This window comes from Ceratotherium simum, chromosome 25 (genome assembly GCF_057802395.1).
Source record: "Ceratotherium simum simum isolate JZ-2026a chromosome 25, ASM5780239v1, whole genome shotgun sequence".
Classification (NCBI taxonomy): domain Eukaryota; kingdom Metazoa; phylum Chordata; class Mammalia; order Perissodactyla; family Rhinocerotidae; genus Ceratotherium; species Ceratotherium simum.
The window spans coordinates 29031860-29054745 of NC_141924.1; the positions used below are offsets into that span (position 1 = coordinate 29031860).

The 22886-nt window shown below is 33.0% G+C and overlaps 1 protein-coding gene across 3 annotated transcripts in view; it reads left to right on the forward strand.

The window, feature by feature from the left end:
• Positions 1-22886, forward strand: part of EEA1 (early endosome antigen 1) — a 127822-nt gene that overhangs the window by 37425 nt on the left and 67511 nt on the right. For 2 of the 3 annotated variants that reach the window (XM_014779605.2, XM_004417951.3), the window contains 7 exons: positions 4812-4866; positions 4954-5019; positions 6922-6961; positions 8120-8233; positions 8881-9002; positions 9923-10078; positions 17139-17255. In XM_014779605.2, coding sequence (XP_014635091.1) covers positions 4812-4866; positions 4954-5019; positions 6922-6961; positions 8120-8233; positions 8881-9002; positions 9923-10078; positions 17139-17255 — 670 coding nt within the window. The remainder of the gene's footprint in view (positions 1-4811; positions 4867-4953; positions 5020-6921; positions 6962-8119; positions 8234-8880; positions 9003-9922; positions 10079-17138; positions 17256-22886) is intronic. The other variant, XM_087449112.1, reaches the window with a different exon arrangement.

The window sequence follows — 22886 nt, forward strand, 5'->3', positions numbered from 1 at the left end:
TTTGTAGGAAGTTGTTAAAATAATGAATTTAGCCAAGAATCAAATTTAATAATTACTGTTTAAAATTTCTTTTATAAGCACCAATATAACAATAAGCCCTCATACACAATCTGCTTCTTGGCAGTTTTGCCTGACCATTTTTATTTTTATTTTTGGTGAGGAAGATTGGCCCTGAGCTAACATCTGTTGCCAATCTTCCTCTTTTTGGTTGAGGAAGAGTAGCCCTGAGCTAACATCTGTGCCCATTTTCCTCTATTTTGTATGTGGGGTGCTGCCGCAGTATGGCTTGAGGAGTGGTGCATAGGTCCGCACCCAGGATCTGAACCCACGAACCCTAGGCCACCGAAGCAGAGCGAACAAACTTAACCACTATACCACTGGGCTGGCCCTTGCCTGACCATTTTAAGAATTAAATTAAATTAAAATGTAATTACTTAAAACAGCATTCAACAGTATAACTTGGCTTTTCTTCTGCTCTTGGTGAGAACTCTTGTCTTATATGCCCACTAAGGAAGAAAGCTTGATTGCATTCTACTTGTAAAAAATTTCTTTTCCTTTTTTATTTTTTAAATACCTCTTTGTTGGTTAATCTGCCATAACACAAAGGACACCACATAAAGGAAAAGTATTATCACCAGATAACTTGGTGGTTGATAGATAATGTAGAACTGTAAAATACGCTTGTTTTAATTTATTAAGATGTGTGGAAAAACCAATGCTTTGGGGAAGTATGAATCTTCCCTTTTACATGACTTCTAATGCTCTTCAGTATTTTTGTGTATGAGTTAATCATTTGGGCTACTATTCTTTTGTCATTTGTTAGGAAATAGATAAAAAATATATACTCATGTTAAATCAAATTATAAATGTTTTTATATTTAATATCAATTTAAGAGAGTTGCCTTTTCAGCTGTAAATTAGACAATGTCCAATATATGAATTTTCACCATAAACATCTCCACAATCTGCCCTTGTTCTTGCTTTTTAACTTTTCACCCATTGTTTAGCTCACCAAAGCCTGTCTTCTGCCCTGCCATTCTGCTGAAGCTGTTCCTTCAAAGGCCAACAGTAACTTGGATTATTTTCAGTTCTTATCTTACTTGACCTCTGTTTTTCTTATCTTTTACCTTGTAACAATCCACCCAAAACTTAGTGGTTTAAAACTATAAGAGTTTATTACTTCTCATGATTCTCTGGGTTGATTGGATGGTTCTGCTTTAGGTGATGTAGACTGGGGTGCTAGGAAGACCAGAAGGTCCAAAATAGCCTCACATGCATGTCTGGGAGTTGGTGTGGGCTGCTGGCTGGGAGCTCAGCGGCGGCTATATGTCGGGGGCCTCAGTTCTCCTTCATACGGGCCTCTCCATATGGCTGCTTGGACTTACTGGCAGACCAGCAGTTGGGTTCTAAGAAAAAGTATTCCAAGAGAAAAGAAGTAGAAGCTGCCAATCCTCTGAGGGTCTGGGCTCAAAACTGTCAGATTGTCACTTATATCACATTCTATTGGTCACAGTAGCCAGAGGGCTACTCAGGAATCTGAGGGCCAGCTCAGATTCAAGAGGCCAAGAGGTAAACTCTGTCTTTTGGTGGAGGAGTGGCTTCTGCTTATAGGAAGGGAAGAAGTTGATGGCAGCCATCTTTGTAGACCATCTGTCACCGTCTCTGCAAAATTTGGTTCTGCTGCCTCTCTTTCCTTCTGCTGTTCTCAGACAACATACCATTGTGATCCTTCTTTCTTGATCTGTCTTGTGTGCTCTTTTTCCTCTGTATAGTCTACCTGGGGTAATATCCATATCCATGAATTCTTCCTAAACTACATCTCCAACCTAGAATTGTCTCCCAAGTTGCTTACTAGGTATCTTCTGGTAGATATTCCAGAGGAATATCTGACTGTTGACATTTTGAAAACAGGGTTCTTTATATTTCCTTCTAAATCTCCTCCTTATCTATTGTTACTTCTTCTGGTGAATGGCAACATTATCTTTCCACCCAGTTACTAAAGCCGGAAAATGGGGTGTACTCATTTTTGCACACCTGCCCTGCTCCCCTACCTGATCTTTCACAGAGTTTAGTTAATTCTATCCTCTTAACAGCTCTCATAACCTTTTCCATCTTCACTGCTACAGCTTATTTTAGCCTCATCATCTCTCACTCAAAAATATTTTTCAGTATTTATAGTTGGCTCTCTGCCTTCAATCTTGTACCTCTCCAGTTAACTCTCCATATTGCTTCCAGAGTAATATTCTTAAAATGCAAATTTGATTGCTGTTACCCCAAAGAATAACTTTCACTAGTTTCTCGTCACGTATGGAATAGTTACTGTGCGCTTTTCCAGGTTTATTTTTTACTGTATCCGCTCTTCTCATCCTCCTGCACCTCTCCAGTTTCTGAGAGTTACATCCTGCCCTTCTGTAACACATTGGATGATATGTGACTATGGGCAGGACATGTCTTTTAAATCAAAAGCCCATGTGACTTGGGTGGGTCATGAAACCTTGTTTTAAAAGCTCTCTGTTTCTCAGTTTACATGTGAATTTTGTCAACATCGATCACATATTTGAAACCTGATGCATTAGTGGTTTTTTTGGGGGGGGCGGATTTTTAAAATGTATAGATGGCATATTCAGAGTACAAAATTTAAATGATTCCAAGAGTTATCTGGTGAAAATTGACTCCTTGCCACCTGGTTTTCCTACTTTCTTACTTTTCATCAGATTTTTGTGTTTATTTCCAGAGATAGTCTATGCATATGTATGCATATTCTTATGTCTATGAATATATAAAAACAAGTATATAAATGTATGTAATTACATAAAAGAGCAGTTCTATACCTTTTGTTTTCTGTGTATCTTATGGATATTTCGTATCAATGCAGATATTGCTATCTCATTCTTTTTAATGACTCCTTAGAATTTTATCATTCCCCTGTTGATGAGCATTTAGGATGTTTCCAGTGTTTTGCAATTACAAATGATATTGTGGTATATGTCCTTGGGGACATGTCATTTGCACATGTTTGAGTATATCTGTAAGATGAATTTCTAGAAGTGGAATTTTTGGGCAAAGTTTCCCTTTAAAATTTTGATAGATGTTGCCAAATTGTTTTGTAGATGTCTTAGGTAGCTTTGATATGTTACACATTTCAAAAGATTTTCTTTGGTAGGCAAATTACTTTCACAAATTTATTGAAGTGGCCCTTTTTAAAGGATTAATTGGAGCAACTAAGCCCACCCAATTAGAAGTTGGATTGGAATCATCTTCCTTGGAATTTCATTAAATTTAATATGAGCCATTCAAGTATTTTGTTATGAATTTCTTTCTTCATCATTTTAGTTTTTACATGGAGTTGGAAGATGAGTAAGTAGTAGGTAAAACTTAAAACACACCCACACTTTTCCATACACATATAAACACTAAGTGTCCCCCATTGGCATGTGGTTCCTACAAATCACGTTAGTTTGTAGGGCCATATGGGAGAAAGGAAAGGATGAGGACACACACACACACACATATACACCACTGCCCCCGAGAAATGAAAACTAATGAAAATTTCACAAAAAGACAAATTTTAAGAGTTAACAAAAGTAGCAGGAATTTATTACCTAATTTTACCTTTGTTTTCAGAGATTCCAGACTTCACCTCAAAGTTTATCTCCATCATGAAGCCCTTCGAGGTGGAAGTGACCACTATCTTTATGCTTTTTTTTTTTAATTCTATCACAGAAATGATGACGGTCTATTACTCTTACTTGTTTACTGTTTACTTCCCCCTTTAAACTGAACAACTTGAGAGTCTGGCATAGACAGCAAATGTCTGTTGAATAACGAATGAATTCTTTACATATGAATGACTATAAAAAGTAGATGACTCATTTCTCCATCTTTTACATTTCTCTTTGTTGGCAATTTTGTTCCTTTTCTACTATTAACCCTATTTCATAGATGAAGCTGACCCTGTCCCTTTACTCTCTACCCCTGTTCCCATCCTAGAGACTAATTCTCCCACCAGTGTGTCCCATTATCTTTTACCTTGCTGATACACTCGTGCTGGTGTGGACTTGGTCTTCCCTATCACTAGAACTGATCCTTTTTTCCTATTCTCTCTATGCTGTAATCAATTCATTTGAGTATTCTTAATCAACTCATTTCAGTCTTCTACCATGGCAGCCATTGATAGTGGCGTGGAACAAGGAGAGTCCCTTTTTCTGCTGTTTACAGTCCAACAGGTGAAGATCTGTTCCTGGCATGTGGAAGAATAATCCCAACTGTGTTTTCTCGTGGAATCTCTGTCCTGCATTAGGGCTCATGTAGTCTGCTCACCATTCTTTGTCAGACTGATCCTTAGGTGAGGGGAGCAGAACGTGAGAAGATTTTGACACAAGAGAGCACTTCAGACTCAAGGAACAGAAAGAAACCAGTGTTGCTAGAGCTAAGCAAATGAGGGGGAGAGTGATAAGGCAGGGACTAGATTGTATAGATTTCATAGTCCTTGTTAATGTTTAGATTTTATACCAACTGCAATAGGAAGCCATTGATGCTTATTATTGGTAAATTAATGGTAGAAATTTTGCTTGACAGTTATATCATTTTCATGATAAAGTGTTTTTCCATTTATAACAATGAGCTTTAGGAATAAAATTATTTTTCTAAGGGTTTTTTATATATATGCTATGTATAAAATATACAATAGTATTTTTTTAAGGGATTGAGAAAACTAGCATATTAATATATAGTCACTAGCCATGATTGTTAAGAGACCAGGTTGTTAAAGAACATTAACTTTTAATTCTTTTTTCCCAATTTATGTTTAGAGATGATATAACACTACTCAGACAAGAGGTCCAAGACCTACAGGCTTCACTTAAGGTAAAAATAAAAATTATTATTACTTGTTTATTTTCAGTTAATAAATCTTTTAAAATTTACTAATTAAATCTTTTTTTTCTTCCTTAGGAAGAAAAATGGTATTCAGAAGAATTAAGGAAAGAATTAGAAAAATATCAAGGGCTGCAGCAGCAAGTAATTGCTTTTAAATACTTGAAGTGTGTTTATTTCTTGTTTATTTTCATTGTTGAAAATTAAGCATAATACTTTTTTGCAAGCAGGTGGCCTAATACAAATAACTTCCTAATTTGTTTCTTTGTATTTAATAGCCTACAGTGTATATCCTTTGTAATTCTAATGAATGCAAACAAATATATGGGAAGCTAAGATGCAACCTCTTGAAGATGCTTCATTAAGAATCAGTTACCTATGGGTTGTTTTTTTATACCAGGCTGTATTCTAATTTTCTGCAATATACCTAAATGTTTAAAAAACAAAGGTTCAAACAGTAGTGAGACACATCAAAGCATTTCTTTGTGACAAATTGGAAGTCACTAAAATGTCTATTAGGAGGGAGAGAACTATTATTAACGGTTTATATTAGTGAAGATTGTTTGAAAATGTGGGAAAACTGTTGTATTAACAATGTTAGTTTTTAAAAAACAGAATATAAATATTTCTGTATCTGTTTATACACACACACACACATATATACTATGCAACTTTACATAAAGATGATACTTAGACAATAACAAGAAAATCACTGTAGTATCAAAAGTGGTTGTTTCGGAGTGAGATTCTTTTGGTGTCTTAGATTCTTTATAGTTTAATGTATTTTGAAAATAAATGTTAACCAATTATGATTTTTATACTAAATTATATTGATTTTTATACTAAAATTACATAAAGAATCATAGAATAATGAATTTTTCCAAATCCATATGTAGTTTTCATTTGTAAGAATAAAGTGTATACCCTTCAACAATAGTTCTAATATTTTAATAAAGTAATTAGTGATCCCTTTGCACATTATCTTAGCACATTTTGACTCTCAGTCAGTCTTTTTGCCTTTTTACCAAAAATTATCATTTGGACTAGAAAAGAAAAACAAATAAATGGATAACAAGAGATCAGTCTTATTTTACTTCTCAGCTTCTATAATTGAGGATGCATTAAAGAGGTTTTTAGTAATCTAAAATACTTAGAGTTCATTTACTCATATTTTCCATAGATGCCATTAACAACTAATTAAACATGGGCTGTATTATTTTCTGTACCTGAAAACAGAGAGGAAATTGTTTACTACATTTGAGATGACTTTTTCACATTTAATAAATTAAATTATCCACAGTGCAAGGTGAGATTCCCTTGGTAGGAAATTTATCTTTGGAGGAAAATGTAATTTAAATATTGATGATTCTTAGCAATCGATATGTCTACTCCAATATGTAGGAAAGTAAAAAGTTGGATATACTAGGAGATGCCTTATTAAACTCTTTCAGATATGTATAATTGTCTAGAATATGGAAATAATGACTAGGCAATATATTATTTTGTTCCTAATGCATGTGATAAATTAAACCTTATTGAATATATGCTTTATTTCTGCTTCTTTTAAAGATGATTTATAGTCCTGAATTAAAAATTTATCCTTTTAAAGCCAAATTTTTTAGTAGCAATAGTTCCATGGCATATTTTAGCTTATGCAGATTTTAAATATTATGGGATTGAATTTTGCCTGCTGACTTAAGTATTTGCTGTAGAATCTATATTTATAATAGTAATAATTTATGTTTATTTATTACTGAATTTATGGAATGTAAGATGCCGTCTATTGCAAGACCCATAACAATTTAATATATGTTAGCATAAAAAAAATTCTTAAAACCAGTGAAAGGCAGTTAGATGATTATGCCAGTCTGCCTAGTAGTACCTTAGAGTTCTGGAAGAATGTGAGCAGGCCAAAATTTAATTTTCATCAAAATCTTGGTACTTACTTGACAGACTGTGGCTTTCACAGATTTTTCCCATTGGCAATTGTAACAGTATTGTATTTTCATTTTACTGCATTTGTTTATGTCTTTTGTTTTCATTGAGGAGTCTAAATCTGATGGATTGGTGGCTGATTCATCAGCAGGTAACTACTTAAAGCAGATATTTTTTCATTTTTTCTTCTTTCTCATCCTTTTTTTTAAAATTTTTTTTCCCTCTCTTTTTCTCTGATACCTGCTACGTGAATTTTGTTTTGTGGTTTTACTGTACTTCATGGCTTTAAAACAGTGATGATAACAATTATGTTCTAGGTTTAGAGTGTTTGTTACCTGTGAACTTCATAATTTAATCAGCGAAAATCTTAGTGTTTTCTTAGTTCACTATATTCTTGAGTTATAAATAAACTTCTGGAATATTACATTAATATGGTTGTTTAATGAAAAGTTACATCTATATTAAAGAGTAATGTTCTCTTTTTCTCTTGAAATAAAATGATCAAACTAGCATCTGTGTAAATGACTTTAACTGGAGAAAAGCTCCAATGAATAATCAAGATTATATTTTGAAGTTAGCTGTTGTATTTACTTTCCCTCTGAAATCTCTTTTCTTTTTAAGAATGAAGTATTAGGATTTGACTGCCTGTTTTAATTGACTCTTTTTTTAATTTAAGAGCTTGATTGTTTTTTTTTGGTGAGGAAGATTAGCCCAGAGCTAACATCTGTTGCCAATCCTCCTCTTTTTGCTGAGGAAGATTGGCCGTGGGCTAATCTCCGTGCCTGTTCTCTTCTACTTTATATGTAGGACGCCTGCCACAGCATGGCTTGATAAGCAGTGCATAGGTCCATGCCCGGGATCCGAATCTTCGAACCCCAGGCTGCCAAAGTGGAGCAAGCTAACTTAACCACTACACCACCGGGCCGGCCCCAGAGCTTGATTGTTTTTAAACCATTTCTCATTTCATTTTGCATTAAAGCAAATTTTATTAGAGGAGCAGAATATATTCCTTTTTGGTCAGCTGACTGATATAGGAAAATAACTGAAATGTGAAATCAAAATAATCTTTAACCATACTTACAGATAGATTGAGTGTGATGCTAAATATTCATTTGTTTATATATTTGTAAATTGTGACTTGTGCCTTAAATGAGAGATGTTTAATTTTTGAAATGTGAAGATACTCTACTTCTAATTGGATAATAAACTCACGTTGATTGTCTTTAACTACTACAGTGATTGTGATATAAGTAATAACAATTTAGGAAGTGTAATTAACATATTTGAATAACTACTATTTTTTTTGTAGAACTCCATTCTTTGGAACAACAGTTAGAAGAAGCCCAAACAGAAAATTTTAATATTAAGCAAATGAAAGACTTATTTGAACAGAAAGCAGCCCAACTTGCCACTGAAATTGCAGGTAAATTGAATCAGAATTTTTTAGCCAATAAATCAGTCTCATTACCTTTTTGCGATTATATATCCTAGAAGTAAACTTCGTATTTTAGTGTGATAAAACATTTGTTATAGACTGTGGTGGTGATTATTGGAATTTAATGATAACACAGTTGCTATATAAATCATTTTGTTTGTCCTCCCACCTCCTCCCTTCAAAGGACTGATTTTCTCCGTAGAATTCTTCTTGAATTTTAGAGAAGATGAATTTTCTTTTGGGGTATGCTTAAAGATTAACAAGTAACATTTTGAAGAAGTTAAATAATATAGTGTAGATTTAACATTTGGTTATGCTATCAGTTACACATTTTTTTAACTACATGCTTTTAGGTAAAATATTGTATGTGATTAAGGGTATATTAAAATGCTAATTAATAACTTAGTGTTGTGTGGAATTTATATAGACAAAAACATTTGATTATTTTAAGTTCATTATTTAATATAATCAGAAGTACTATAATTTTATTGTATATATTTATGGTTATCTAAGAAACGTGAATTTGAATTAGAGTGATATATAGATATGCACTGTAATATACAGGAATTTACAAAACTGTCCTTCCCTAGAGTTAATGTCATGAAAGTAGTATTTATATAACTATTCTTAATTAGATATAAAGTCAAAATATGATGAAGAAAAGAGTCTTCGAGAAGCTGCTGAACAAAGGGTGACACAGCTGACAGAAGAATTAAACAAAGCAGCAATTGTAATTCAAGATCTGAAGACTGAATTGGTAATTTAGAAACTGTTTATTGGAATGTACTTTTATAATTTTCCAAATTAGAAATGAAATACGTACTTTGATGAAAAAATTTTAAAAGAATAGCTTGAGTAAAATGGAGGAAATAAAAAATTCCTTATAGTTCTACCACCTACATATATACTATATATGATTTTTTAAATAAAAATGGAATTTTATGATACATTTATTACCTTCAACATTTTTGTTTTTTCTATCTTAATATCATCTGTCTTTTTAGTAGTTTCCATATCTGCATCTCTGATCCTGACCTTCCTTTGCACTTTGTTTTAGAAATCCACCTACTTTTAGGATACTTCTGATAGCATTTCTAGCTTTCATGTCAGATTCAACAAGTATAACATCAAGTGATCAGGTTTCCTCCATAGCTATATTTCTGTCTTTGGAACCATACATCTTCAACACTCTCCCAGGCCTAACAACCTTGGATCTGTCCCTGATTCCTTTCTGTCCTTTATTTAGCATTCAGTAAATAACATGAATAAATAAATAACTATATTCAACTTGTAACAAACCCTAATTATGCTTATTACATCTGCTCCTCCATTTTTATTACTGGTTTTTAAGGATAGAAAATGAAAGAGTGTAGCATTTATCAAGTGACTCTTAGGACCAATGGCTATAGTTTGTGAAGGAAAGGAAACCAAATAAAGCACTAAGGATAATTGTGAATTTGCCCTTTTGCACCTTGAGTGGTAACACTATTATATACGAGATAGAGGGGAAGAGGAGAGCTTGTTGGGGGAAAGATATCAGTATTTGATAGTTGGAGTCCAATAATCGATATTAAAGATTGTTTTTATTTTCATTTCCTTGGAGTGAAACACATTTAAAAAATGTGTCTTATTTTAGTTTTTCACTGTAATTTTTCATTAAAATGTGTTGCTTCACAGCTTCAGAGACCTGGTATAGAAGATGTTGCTGTGCTAAAGAAAGAATTGGTCCAAGTTCAAACGCTAATGGACAACATGACCTTGGAACGTGAGAGAGAATCTGAAAAACTCAAAGATGAGTGCAAAAAGTTACAAGCAGAAAATGCTAATTCAGAGGTAATGAAGTTCAGCGCACTTAAATGTGATTGATGTTAACTTGTTTAGTGTATACTGTTGAATGAAGCCAGAATTTGAGATTTTTCTGAGTATCCTATCAAAATAGTATTTGCCTTTCTTTTGATTGCTCTGAGTAATATTTGTATGTAGTCAATATGGTCTGATAGTCAATATTTTTTATTTTTTGTTTTGTTTTTGTTTTGTTTTTATTTTTTGTTTTAGAGAAGAATGTTTGCATAAAAGAGTATTGTTCTATTTAATAAATGATGTATATTGTGGAGAGATGATATTTAAAGTTAAATTTGCTCCAGGCTAGTCAATAAGTGGTAATTGAGTTTATCTCAATTTGGTAGGGGTAAAGGAAGTATGATTTCATTTTCTACAATTTTAATACTAATGTTGTTTTAGAGAAAATATTTAGGAAAGACTTATTTTCTAGTAGGCTTGTTTTTGTTTTATCAATTATTGAATTATGTTGTTGAAAGAAGTCTTAAAAATCATCTAGTCCCGGGGCTGGCCCTGTTGCCTAGTGGTTAAGTTCAGTGGCCCAGGTTTGGTTCCCAGGCGCAGACCTACACCACTCATCAGCGGTCATACTGTGGCGGCGACCCACATGTAAAATAAAGGAAGATTGGCACAGATGTTAGCTCAGGGCGAATCTTGCTCAGCCAAAAAAAAAAAAAAAAAAAAAATCTAGTCTAACACTTCATCCAGAACTCCCCTTGGTAGCATCTCAGATAAGTGATCTCTAACTCTTGCTATGTGATCTCTAACTCTTGCTATGTGGTATAGGGTGTGCATATTTCTTCATAAGTCAGCCATTCCATTGAGTTGACATTTGTTTCCCTGTAGTTTACATGTACTGGTTCCAATTGTCCTGAGGAATTACACAGAATAAATTGTTCCTCTTTTCCACATGAGATATTTGAAGACTGTTCATATTTACTCTGAGTGTTTTCTTTTCCGGGATAAACATTCTTGGTTCCTTCTGCCATTTCTCACATGACATGAATTTGGCCTGTAAATTCCTGATATATTTATGTAAGCATATGACCAGCTCTAGGATATAAAAATATATTTGCTTAAAAATGCTAGCCTTTGTCCTTGTTATTGTTCTGTAGGAGATATTTTATTATTACTATTATTTGTCATTCTTAAGCTCCCTTATGTGATGTTGCCCTCTGTTTTTCATATTTTCAGTTTAAAAAGTTAAGTTATAGTGACATTTCAATTTGCATCTCTTTCTTAGAGTTTTTAAGCTGGTGATCTAAAAGCCACTCTATTTGTAATTAGTAACATATTAATGAACTATGAAATAGAAATATTACAGATAACTCATGTCGTCCTTTATTTTCCTTCCTGCTCCATCTTATCAATGGGGGCATGGTGAGAGTGTATGGTGTAACACGCATAGGCGTGTGAGGCTTTGTGATGCTTCATACTTCATACTTTCACATTTATGAACTTCATGGGCAAATTTTTCAAAAGTGATCTTTGTAGCCCAATAATCCCACAATTCTTCAAACAATTTTAGGGGGTTCATGAACTTATTGAAGCCAGTTAGAAGCTCCTAATGTGTAATCAAGGAGAGGCTGAATCAAAAAAGTCTCATGAGGAAAAATCCTATTCAGATAATGCTAAAGTAGAAATATGGGACCCTGGGTGAATCCAGTCCTTTGTTCCTGTGCTTCAGTAAGAATTACTTTTCATTGAATCTGCCTGCCTGCTAGTATTTCTCAAATTTTTAAAAAATTATACTCTCTTTTGGTTAAAAAATTTCTTTAATGTTATTTGAAATTTCAAAACAAATGTAATAATAGGCTGACTAAAATTGAATCACAGAATATATCTATTTTAAAGTGCAATCCTCTCTGACCTTTTCCAGCTAAGAATTATGGAGTTATACGTGTACTTGCTATACAAATAGAATTTGAACAAGGAGAGGAAATTTGTATATTTATTTGCATTTTGGGAATAATATGGGTCGGAAAATATTTCTGAGTAATATTTTATTTAAGAAATACTCTAATATGGATGAGTTCTATAAATTTATATTTTTGTTTATGTAGACTAAAATATCTTTATAAGTAATGAGAAGAGGTTATTTGTGATGAGAAAGTTAACTAGAATTCTAAAAGATTTAGGGTGAAATGATTTAGTGTCTTCCCACATTGTCCTCCTGTCAACAGGGGTGATTGTAGGAAAGAATGATTATTTTTTTCTTTAGAAAAGATCTTTCTGGGAAAGAAGAAAAATAGCTTAGAAATGTATTCTTCACGTCTTAACTTCTTTCAAGTTTTCATAAAATTTACCTTTTCCCATGTTTTGAAATAAATTTTAAAATAAAGGGATTTATTCTTGCCAAGTAATTGGTGATTTAATATTTCACTATATTTTTAGTAAAACAAGGATAATATTTACTCTCTACTTTGTTAATTAGTAGGTACATAGTGTAGAGACCTCAGAATATGTTGAAATACTTTGAACAACTTTAGGAAATGGTAGTAAAGAGTCAGAATAATATTATTGAAAACAATCTCTTACTTTTTGAGAACCACTAGGTTTTGAATACTGTGCTGGACACTTTAGATATGTGGTCTCATTTGTTTCTTTAACCCTGTAAGTTAAGTATGAAGTTTGATTTATATGTAAGGAATCTGAGGCTCAAGGAGGTTAAATAACTTGTTCAAATCTTGTACTTAATATAAAGAAGCTAGGATTAGAACCCAGGTCTTACCCAAACCTGTGTTCTTTCTGTCTCATCTTATCTCCCATTTGAGGTGGTCTGATGATTGCCATATGAGTAAGTTTGTGCTATTAATCTTAATCTAATACTTACTGTTATTGCTTTTTATATTTCGCCAAGTCGTATGTTATATTATTTGTGTTGAATATAACTTAAAATACTTTTGAGTTGTCTCATACCATTTCCATATGAAAAGAAATTACTGTATAAATACTTCATCTCATTTATTTGTTTATAACTCTATTTTTAGCTTCTGCTTACTCTTTAAATATATGGCATGTATTTTATTAATTTATTAAAATTCGATTCTATTTAATCGCAGCAAAGTATGTTGGTTACTTGTAGCACTTAAAGAACTTAATAGAAAAAACTTTTATATATTACTGATTTATTGAACCTAAATATTAGCGTTAGAAACAAAACGCTTCAAAAGGAATTAAGGAAGCTAAAAATGCAATGATTTATTTGGTATTTCTATTTGAGGCTGAATATATAGAATCTGGTGTACATTGTTAAATATGCCCTATGTTCCATTACTTTGTTAAATATATATCTTATGAATTTACTGACAGGTTTTTTTTTTCATCTGGATATTTTAGAAGGCATATAGAAAACTCATTGTAAAGCATTTGAAAGTACTTTATAAATAATTAGCTATCTTATAGATCAGAAATTGAGGATTTAAAGGTAAAAAAAGTATTTTTTCTAAAAATCTACATTATTGAAAATATCAAAGCTATTATCAACTTATATTTGGTGTGGTCTTTAATGGAAATGATTTTTTAAGAATTTTGTTTGTATTCCAAATGAATTCATTTGAATCTCAGTTTAAAAGCTAAAATGTTTATAAAGATATAGAATAAGTAGGATTACACTCATGCATAGTTATTAAAGAGAATATTTAAGTATATCTTAAAAGTATACAAATATAAGAGATCAGATTTAGCAGTTTGGACATTTTTATTATGTGTTCAATGTATACTTTTGTCATTGTCTTCCACCTTTCATCCATCATTTTATTATTTTTTTTCTGCTTTCTAATGGAGATGCTTAAACTTGAGGTAATGTGTTTTTGGGAGGCTTTTAATATTAGTAATACTTTTAATATAGCACCTTCTGTTGTTGTATGGCAATTTTGTGTTTTAAGGCAATCTCAGAACTTCAAAGATATGCTCATTTTTGTTTTATTAATCAAGCAAATTTTCAACCATCTTTAAATGACTATTTACTAAGAATAGTAGAATATTAGGATAATAATTACAATTCTAAAGCCCTAGCAGTATGTTTGCTCAAAATATCTTTCCTTAATTATTTTGTAATTTAAAGTTTTTAGTAAAAATTCAATCTTGCATTCAATAGCATGGTTTCAAGGAAATGCTAACTATTTTATAACGTCTGATATACTGTTTCCATGGAAACAAATATATATTAACTCCTATCCCGAATCACTCATTCCTTTAACGAGTGTTTTTGAATGCCTGAGTGTCAGCAGCTATTTTAGGTGTGGGGACTCCAACAGTGACTAAGACAGAGTGCCTGCTCTCATAAAGCTTGTGTTCCTATGTGGAAGCCAAACAATGTATAAGTAACCAAATGGTGATAGGAAGCTGGTTAATGCTTAGTGCTATAAAGAAAAGTAAAGCAGGAGGTTTGGGCAGTAGTGGAGCTGGCAATAATGTGATACAATTTTAGATAGAATGATCAGGGAAGGTCTCCTCAAGGAGGATATGTAGGAGAAGAATGAAGTAAACAGGAATCAGGATGAGGAATCGGGAGCAGGCATTCCCAGGAGGAAGGAGTGCAGGTGCTAAAGCCTTCAAGGCAGAGATGAAGTTGGCCTGTTAAATAGTGAAGAAAGTCATTGTGGCTAGAGCAGAGAGCCTTCTTTGTTGGGCCATAGTGATATTTGAAGAAGGAATGTATTTATTTCCTTTAAAATTTTGTCTGTCATTAATCTTTATTTTTTCCCAAATATAAATGTAATACATGATCATTGGAAAAGATTAAATGATTCATAGTGTGCAATAGAGAAAGTGAAAGTTTCTTGTAATTCACTCCCCTCCCTCTGCTTCCCCATGACTAAAGTATACCTTTTGGTGTATAATCTTCCCACATCTTTCGTTTTTTCTGCCTTGAGTAGATTAAAAAATTTTAAATGTGTGCTTTCATCTTTTTAAAAATTATGGTTTAAAAAAATATACATGTTTAGTGTACAAAGGATAAATGATATACCTAATGTCCAGTTCTTTAGGTGTTAACATTATAAAATCATTTATCAGAATATATATAAAAAGTATAAAATATAACAAGATATTTTTGGACATAGTTGCTTTACGTTTCCCTTGTGTAGTTTCTTCTATATGTTGGAATTTATCAGCAAGATAGATGCTAATAGATGTTACACTTGGCTTACTACTTTAATCTTACAAACTTAATGTGGAATCATGGTATATTAATGAAATATACTCATAATTTGCATTTAATATATACTGTTATTTCTGTTTATTATGTGCCAAACACTGGTAAGTCCTTTGATCAGATATTTATAGGTAGGGATTTAAATGTGATAATTTACTTTCTTTTGTGATAAGCTGGCGTTTGTGCTATATGATTAAAAGATAGTAATTTAAAATATTCGAATTATTCCTAATATTTCTATTAACATCCATAATGTTACTGAGATTCAAAGTTAGAAATAGCAGTTTGAAATAAATTGCCAACACCTATATCCATGCCAAGTTTACGTGATCAGTTTAGACAGAACGTATTAGGGTATGCCTTTAACTTGAACACAGTTAAAAATACATGAATATTTAAACATTTCCTTCTTTGAAGTATATGATGTATATATCAAAAATGTATACATCAGTTGTCATATATTATATTAAAACACCCTGTATAAGGTGTAACTATAAAGTAATGTGGCAGATTGCCTTTCAGTGTTACCAGAATTGGTTCATTTACATGAATGTTTTCCTTAAAGGTCAGGCTATGAACATATGTCTGACATGCTGCCATTCCTAAAAACATTTTTGAAACCTCTTTTAATTGACTTTAAACCAGTTTGGAAATCACTCAAAAAACTATTTTCATTAGTTTATGGTTATTAAAATAAAATAAGCCCAAGTGTTTGATCATTTAGTTCAATCCTTACCTTGTTTACAACGTGGTTTCCAAAGCTTAAAACTAAAGGCACTGTAAAATGGATGAAGATATACCACCAATGAGAATCGTTTAAAAAAAAAGTGTCCCCAATTCTGGAAGGGTTTTCAAAAGGGGAGTAGCAAAAGATCTCTTGGCATTATTGTCACAATAAATTAGTAAGTAACCTTCTAAGATTTTTCCCTGGAAGATGAAAGTACTCGTTTGTAATATATGGTATAAGTAACTGTTGATGTGTTTATTAAGAAAAATTTTTTAAATTTCTTATTCATATTGTAAAGTTTATTTACTGATAAAGAATATAGACAATGAAAATAATTGTAACTTTAGGAATGTAAAAAGTAAAGCCAATAAGCAATATTAGGAGTACAAAGTTATTTTGTCAATGTTACTTTCAGGAAACCATACTTAAAAAGGTACTTAGTCTCTCTCTCTAGTGGTTGAAGCTTTCATGAAGTTTGTATTTCTAAGATCTTTGCTTACTTTTCTCTTATATTATTTTTTAAATGATCAAACCATTGTTTTAATAATAGACATTAATTTTCATTTAAAAAAGTATTAAAATGCATTAAAGCAAATTCACGTCTAGCTATTATACCTGATCATAGAGTGATCTAGCTTAATGAAACTGTATAGTTTGGTAACTTCTTTGGACAAGTACTTTCCATTACAGTTGCAAAGATGATTCACCACCTTTCAAAGGTGATTCTGTGTTGTATGTTTGCATTTAAGATGTTTTTAATGTAAAAAGAAGAAGCTATGCTGTAGAAATTGTGAGAAATGTAGGTATAACTTGCATATCCTCTTTAAATTCAGGAAGATCAAAGTACAGATTTTCGAAGTCAGTAAATTCAAGTTTGCAGTTTGATGCTTACTTCAGATACATAAGTAGGATGTCATCTTTTCATTTCATATATTATTTACTAAATGGAGTTGTGCCTTTTGGATAAATTTTAAAAATTAGTTTTCAGCTGAAAAAGATGTGGGGTGGTAGTAGGGGTTGTAGGATAAAGAACCAAGTTGAAATTTCTAAGGATTATTTCAATTTAACAATAACAGTAGTGACATAAATCTACGTAATCTTAAAACCTTTGGGTGTTTGCATTTCCTTTTTCATTTTAGTTTGCTCTATTTTTTTTTTTTTTTTTTTAGGCTACAATAAGCCAGCTAAGGAGTGATCTTGCCAAAGGCCCCCAGGAAGTTGCTGTATATGTGCAGGAACTACAAAAACTTAAAAGTTCAGTTAATGAATTAACACAAAAAAATCAGGTGAGAGTTGAAAAACGACATATAGCAGTGAGTTGATTTTGTATGTCTTAAATTTTAATCTTGCATATATTATTTATATATTGGCACAGTACAGTGTGACTTATTCTGTGTTTTTTTTTAATTGAGATCATATTGGCTTGTAATGTTATGTAAATTTCAGGTGTACATTATTATTTTTTTTTTGTGAGGAGATCAGCCCTTTGCTAACATCTGCCAAGCCTCCTTTTTTTTTTTTTTTTTTTTTGCTGAGGAAGACTGGCCCTGGGCTAACATCCGTGCCCATCTTCCTCCACTTTATATGGGACACTGCCACAGCATGGCTTGCCAAGCAGTGCATCGGTGCGCGCCTGGGATCCGAGCTGGCGAACCCCGGGCCGCTGCAGCGGAGTGTGTGCACTTAACTGCTTGCGCCACCAGGCTGGCCCCAGGTGTACATTATTATATTTCAGTTTCTGTATAGACTGCATTGTGTTCGCCACCAATAATCTAGTTTTTGTCTGTCACCATACATATGTGCCTCTTTACCCCTTTCGCTCCCCCCCCACCCTCCACCCCCTTTCCCTCTGGTAACCACTAATCTGTTCTCCTTTTCCATGTATTTGTTCATCTTCCACATATGAGTGGAATCATATGGTGTTTATCTTTCGCTGTCTGACTTTTCTCACTTACCCTAATACTCTCAAGGTCCATCTATGTTGTTGCAAATGGCATGATTTTGTCTTTTTATGGCTGAGTAGTATTCCATTGTGTATATATATATATACCATATCTTCTTTATCCATTCATCCATTGATGGGCACTTGCATTGCTTCCATGTCTTGGCTATTGTGAATAATGCTGCAATGGACATAGGGACACATAAATCTCCTTGCCTTGTTGATTTCATGTAATTTGGATAAACACCCAGTAGTGGGATAGCTGGATCATATTCCTGTTTTTAAGTTTTTGAGAAATCTCCATATTGTTTTCCATAGTGGCTGCACCAGTTTGCATTCCTACCAGCAGTGTGTGAGGGTTCCCTTCTCTCCATATCCTCTGCAACATTTTCTATTTCTTGTCTTGTTAATTATAGCCATTCTGTTGGGCATGAAGTGATATCTCATTGTAGTTTTGATTTGCATTTCCCTATTAATTAGTGATGTTGAACATCTTTTCATGTGCCTCTTGGCCATCTGTATACCTTCTTTGGAAAAATGTTCATATCCTCTGCCCAGTTTTTGATCAGGTTGTTGATTTTTTTGTTGTTGAGTTGTGTGAGTTCTTTATATGTTTTGGAAATTTAACCCATTGTCGGATATAGGATTTGCAAATATTTTCTCCCAGTTGGTGGGTTGTCTTTTCATTTTGTTCATGGTTTCCTTTGCCTTGCAGAAGCTTTTTAGTCTGATGTAGTTTCATTTGTTTATTTTTTTGTTTGTTTCCCTTGCCTGAGTAGACATAGTATTCAAAAAAATACCGTGAAGACCCATGTCAAAGAGGGTACTGCCCATGTTTTCTTCTAGGACTTTTATGGTTTCAGTTCTTACATTCAAGTGTTTAATCTATTTTGAGTTCATTTTTGTGTGTGGTGTAACATAATGGTCTACTTTCATTCTTTTGCATGTGACTGTCCAGTTTTCCCAGCAGCATTTATTGCAGAGACTTTCTTTTCTCCCTTGTATGTTCTTGGCTCCTTTGTTGAAGATTAGCTGTCCATAGATGTGTGGTTTTATTTCTGGGCTTTCAATTCTATTCCATTGATCTATGTGCCTGTTTTTGTGCCAGTTCCATACTGTTATGATTACTATAGCTTTGTAGCGTGTTTTGAAGTCAGAGAGTGTGATACCTCCAGCTTTGTTCTTTTTTCTCAGGATTGCTTTGGCTATTCGGGGTCTTTTGTTGTTCCATATAAATTTTAGGATTCTTTGTTCTAGGTCTGTGAAGAATGTCATTGGGATTGCATTGAATCTGTAGATTACTTTAGGTAACATGGACATTTTAACTATGTATATTCTTCCAATCCATGAGCATAGAATATCTTTCCATTTCTTTATGTCTTCTTTGATTTCTTTTCAATAATGTCTTATAGTTTTTAGTATGTAGGTCTTTCTTCCTTAGTTAAATTTATTCCTAGGTATTTTATTCTTTTTGTCGTGATTGTAAATGGGATTGTCTTCTTGACTTTTCTTTCTGCTAGTTCATTATTAGTGTAAAGAAATGCAACTGATTTTTGTATGTTGTATTTGTATGCTACAACTTTGCTATAGTTATTGATTATTTCTAATAGCTTTCTGGTGGATTCTTTAGGGTTTTCTATATACAGAATCATGTCATCTGCAAACAAAAAGAGTTTTACTTCTTCCTTTCCAATTTGGATCCCTTTTATTTCTTTTTCTTGCCTGATTTCTCTGGCTAAAACCTACAATACTGTGTTAAATAGGAGTGGTGAGAGTGGGCACTCTTGTTTTATTCCTGTTCTCAGAGGAATGGCTTTCAGTTTTTCCCCATTAAGTATGATGTTGGCAGTGGGTTTGTCATCTATGGCCTTTGTTATGCTGAGGTACTTTCCTTCTATACTCATTTTATTTATCATAAATAAATGGATGTTGGATCTTGTCATATGCTTTCTCTGCATCTATTGAAATGATCGTGTGATTTTTATTCCTCATTTTGTTAATGTGGTGTACCATGCTGATTGATTTGCAGATATTGAACCATCCCTGCATCCCTGGAATAAATCTCACTTGATCATGGTGTATAATCCTTTTAATGTATTTTTGTATTCAATTTGCTAATATTTTGTTGAGGATTTTTACATCTATGTTCATCAGCGATATTGGCCTGTAATTTTCCTTTTTTTGTGTTGTCCTTGCCTGGTTTTGGTATCAGGATAATGTTGGCCTCATAAAATGAGTTAGGAAGCGTCCCGTCCTCTTCAATTTTTTGGAATAATTTGAAAATAATAGAAATTAAATCTTTGAATGTTTGGTAGAATTCACCAGAGAAGCCGTCTGGTCCTGGACTTTCGTTTTTTGGGAGGTTTTTGGTTACTGTTTCAATCTCTGCTTGTGATTGGTCTATCCGATTCTCTATTTCTTCTTGATTAAGTTTTGGGAGGTTCTGTGATTTTAAGAATTTATCCATTTCTTCTAGGTTGTCAAGTTCATTGGTGTGTAGTTTTTCATAGTATTCTCTTAGAATCCTTTGTATTGCTGTGGTGTCTGTTGTAATTTGTCCTTTTCATTTCTGATTTTATTTACTTGAGTCTAGTCTCTTTTTTTCTTAGTGAGTCTGGCTAAGGGTTTGGCAATTTCGTTTATCTTCTCAAAGAACTAGTTCTTATTTTCATTGATTCTTTTTGTTGTTTTCTTAATCTCTGTTTTGTTTTTTCCTGCTTTGATTTTTATTGTTTCTTACCTTCTGCTAACTTTGGGCTTTGTTTCTTCTTCTTTTTCTAGTTCTTTTAGGTATTGGGTAAGCTTGTTTATTTGAGATTTTTCTTGTTTGTTGAGGAAGTCTTGTATTGCTGTAAATTTACCTCTTAGTACTGCTTTTGCTGCATCCCACAAGAGTTGGTGTGTTTTCATTTTCATTTGTGTCCAGGTATTTTTTGATTTCTGTTTTGATTTCTTCATTGATACAATACTTGTTCAGTAGCATGTTGTTTAGTCTCCACATATTTGTGACTTTACTAGCTTTTTTCTTGTAGTGGATTTCTAGTTTCATAGCGTTGTGGTCAGAAAAGACACTTGATATGATTTCAATCTTCTTAAATTTATTGAGGCTTGCCTTGTTTTGCAATATATAGTCTATCTTTGAGACCGGTCTCTGTGCACTTGAGAAGAATGTATATTCTGCTGGTTTTGGATGGCATGTTCTATATAAATCATATTAAGTCCATCTGGTCTAGTGTTTCATTTAAGGTCACTGTTTCCTTGTGATTCTGTCTGGGTGATCTATCCATTGACATAAATGGGATCTTAGGGTTTGCTACTATTATTGTGTTACTGTCAATTCCTCCATTTGGTTCTGTTAATAGTTGCATTATATACTTTGGTGCTCCTGTGTTAAGTGTATATGTATTAATAAGTGTTATGTTTTCTTGGTGGAATGTCCATTTTATCATCATATAGTGCCCCTCTTTGTCTCTTGTTATCTTTTTTATCTTGAAGTCTGCTTTGTCTGAGTAGAAGTATGGCTACACCTGCTTTCTTTTGCTTGCCATTTGCTTAGAGTATCATCTTTCCTCCCTTCGCTCTGAGCCTATGTTTGTCTTTAGAACTGAGATGTGTTTCCCAGAGGCAGCATATTGTTGGGTCTTGTTTTTTAATTCATGTAGCTGCTCTCTGTCTTTTGATTGGTGAATTCAATCCATTTACATTTAGAGTGATTATTGACATATAAGGACTTAATAATGCCCTTTTGTCTTTTGTTTTCCATTGTTTCTTTTTGCTTGTATTTCTGTCTACTATTTCATTTTGGTGCTTTTCTGTGATGGTTTTCTTAGTTTTCTCTTTATGTATGATTTGTGACTCTGCTCTGCATTTTTTGTTTAGTGGTTACCATGAGGGTTGTATAAAAGGTCTCATTGATGAGATAGTCCTTGTTCTGATAGTGTCTTATTTCCATTAGCCTGTGCAGGTTCCATCCATTTCCTCTTCTCCTTCTGTGTTTTGTTGTCACAAATCATTCTTTTTTGTTCGTGAATTCGTGACCAGATTGAAGTGTTTATAGTTATTTTTGATGCTTTCTTTCCCTTTATCCTTTATGTTTTAATTAACTGTTTGCTAACCTATTCTGATAGACAGCTGCAATTTTCTGATTTTGTTGATCTGTTTATCTCCTTGCTCAAGGCTTTCTAAACGTTTGCCTTTTTGTTTCAGGTCGGAGGCCTCCCTTCAACATGTTTTGTAGGCCAGGTCTATTGGCAGTGAATTCACTCAGCTTTTGTTTGTCTGGGAAAGCTTTTATTTCTCCATATCTGAAGGATAGTTCTGCTGAATAGAGTATTCTTGGCTGATAGTTTTTGTCTTTCAGTATTTCGAATATATTATTCCACTCTCTCCTAGCCTGTAAAGTTTCTGTTGAGAAATTCTCTGAAAACTTGATGGGGGTTCCTTTGTAGGTTATTTTCTTCTGTCTTGCTACCATTAATATTTGTTCTTTGTCATTGGCTTTTGACAGGTTTAATATTAAATGCCTTGGAGAAGGTCTTTTTGGATTGACGTAATTAGGAGTTCTATTAGCTTTGTGTACTTGCATGTCCAGTTCCTTCCCCAGGTTTGTCAGAAGTTCTAGCTCTTATTTCGTTGAATAAGCTCTCTGGTTTGTTCTGCCTCTGGGATACCTATAATCCTTATGTTACTTTTCTTAATTGAGTCCAATATTTCTCTAAGAAATTTCTTCATTTTTTAAAAATCTTATTTCTCTCTTCTCTGTCTGAATCATCTCTTTGTTTCTATCATCGAGCTCATTAATTCTCTCTTCCATGAGGTCTACTTTATTTTTAATGCTTTCTACAATATTTTCTATCTCATTAATTATGTTCTTCATATCCAGAATTTCTATTTGGTTTTTTTTAGAGCTTCGGTCTCTTTGGTGAAATATTCCTTCTGTTTATTAATTTTATTCCTGAGCTCATTGAAATGTCTG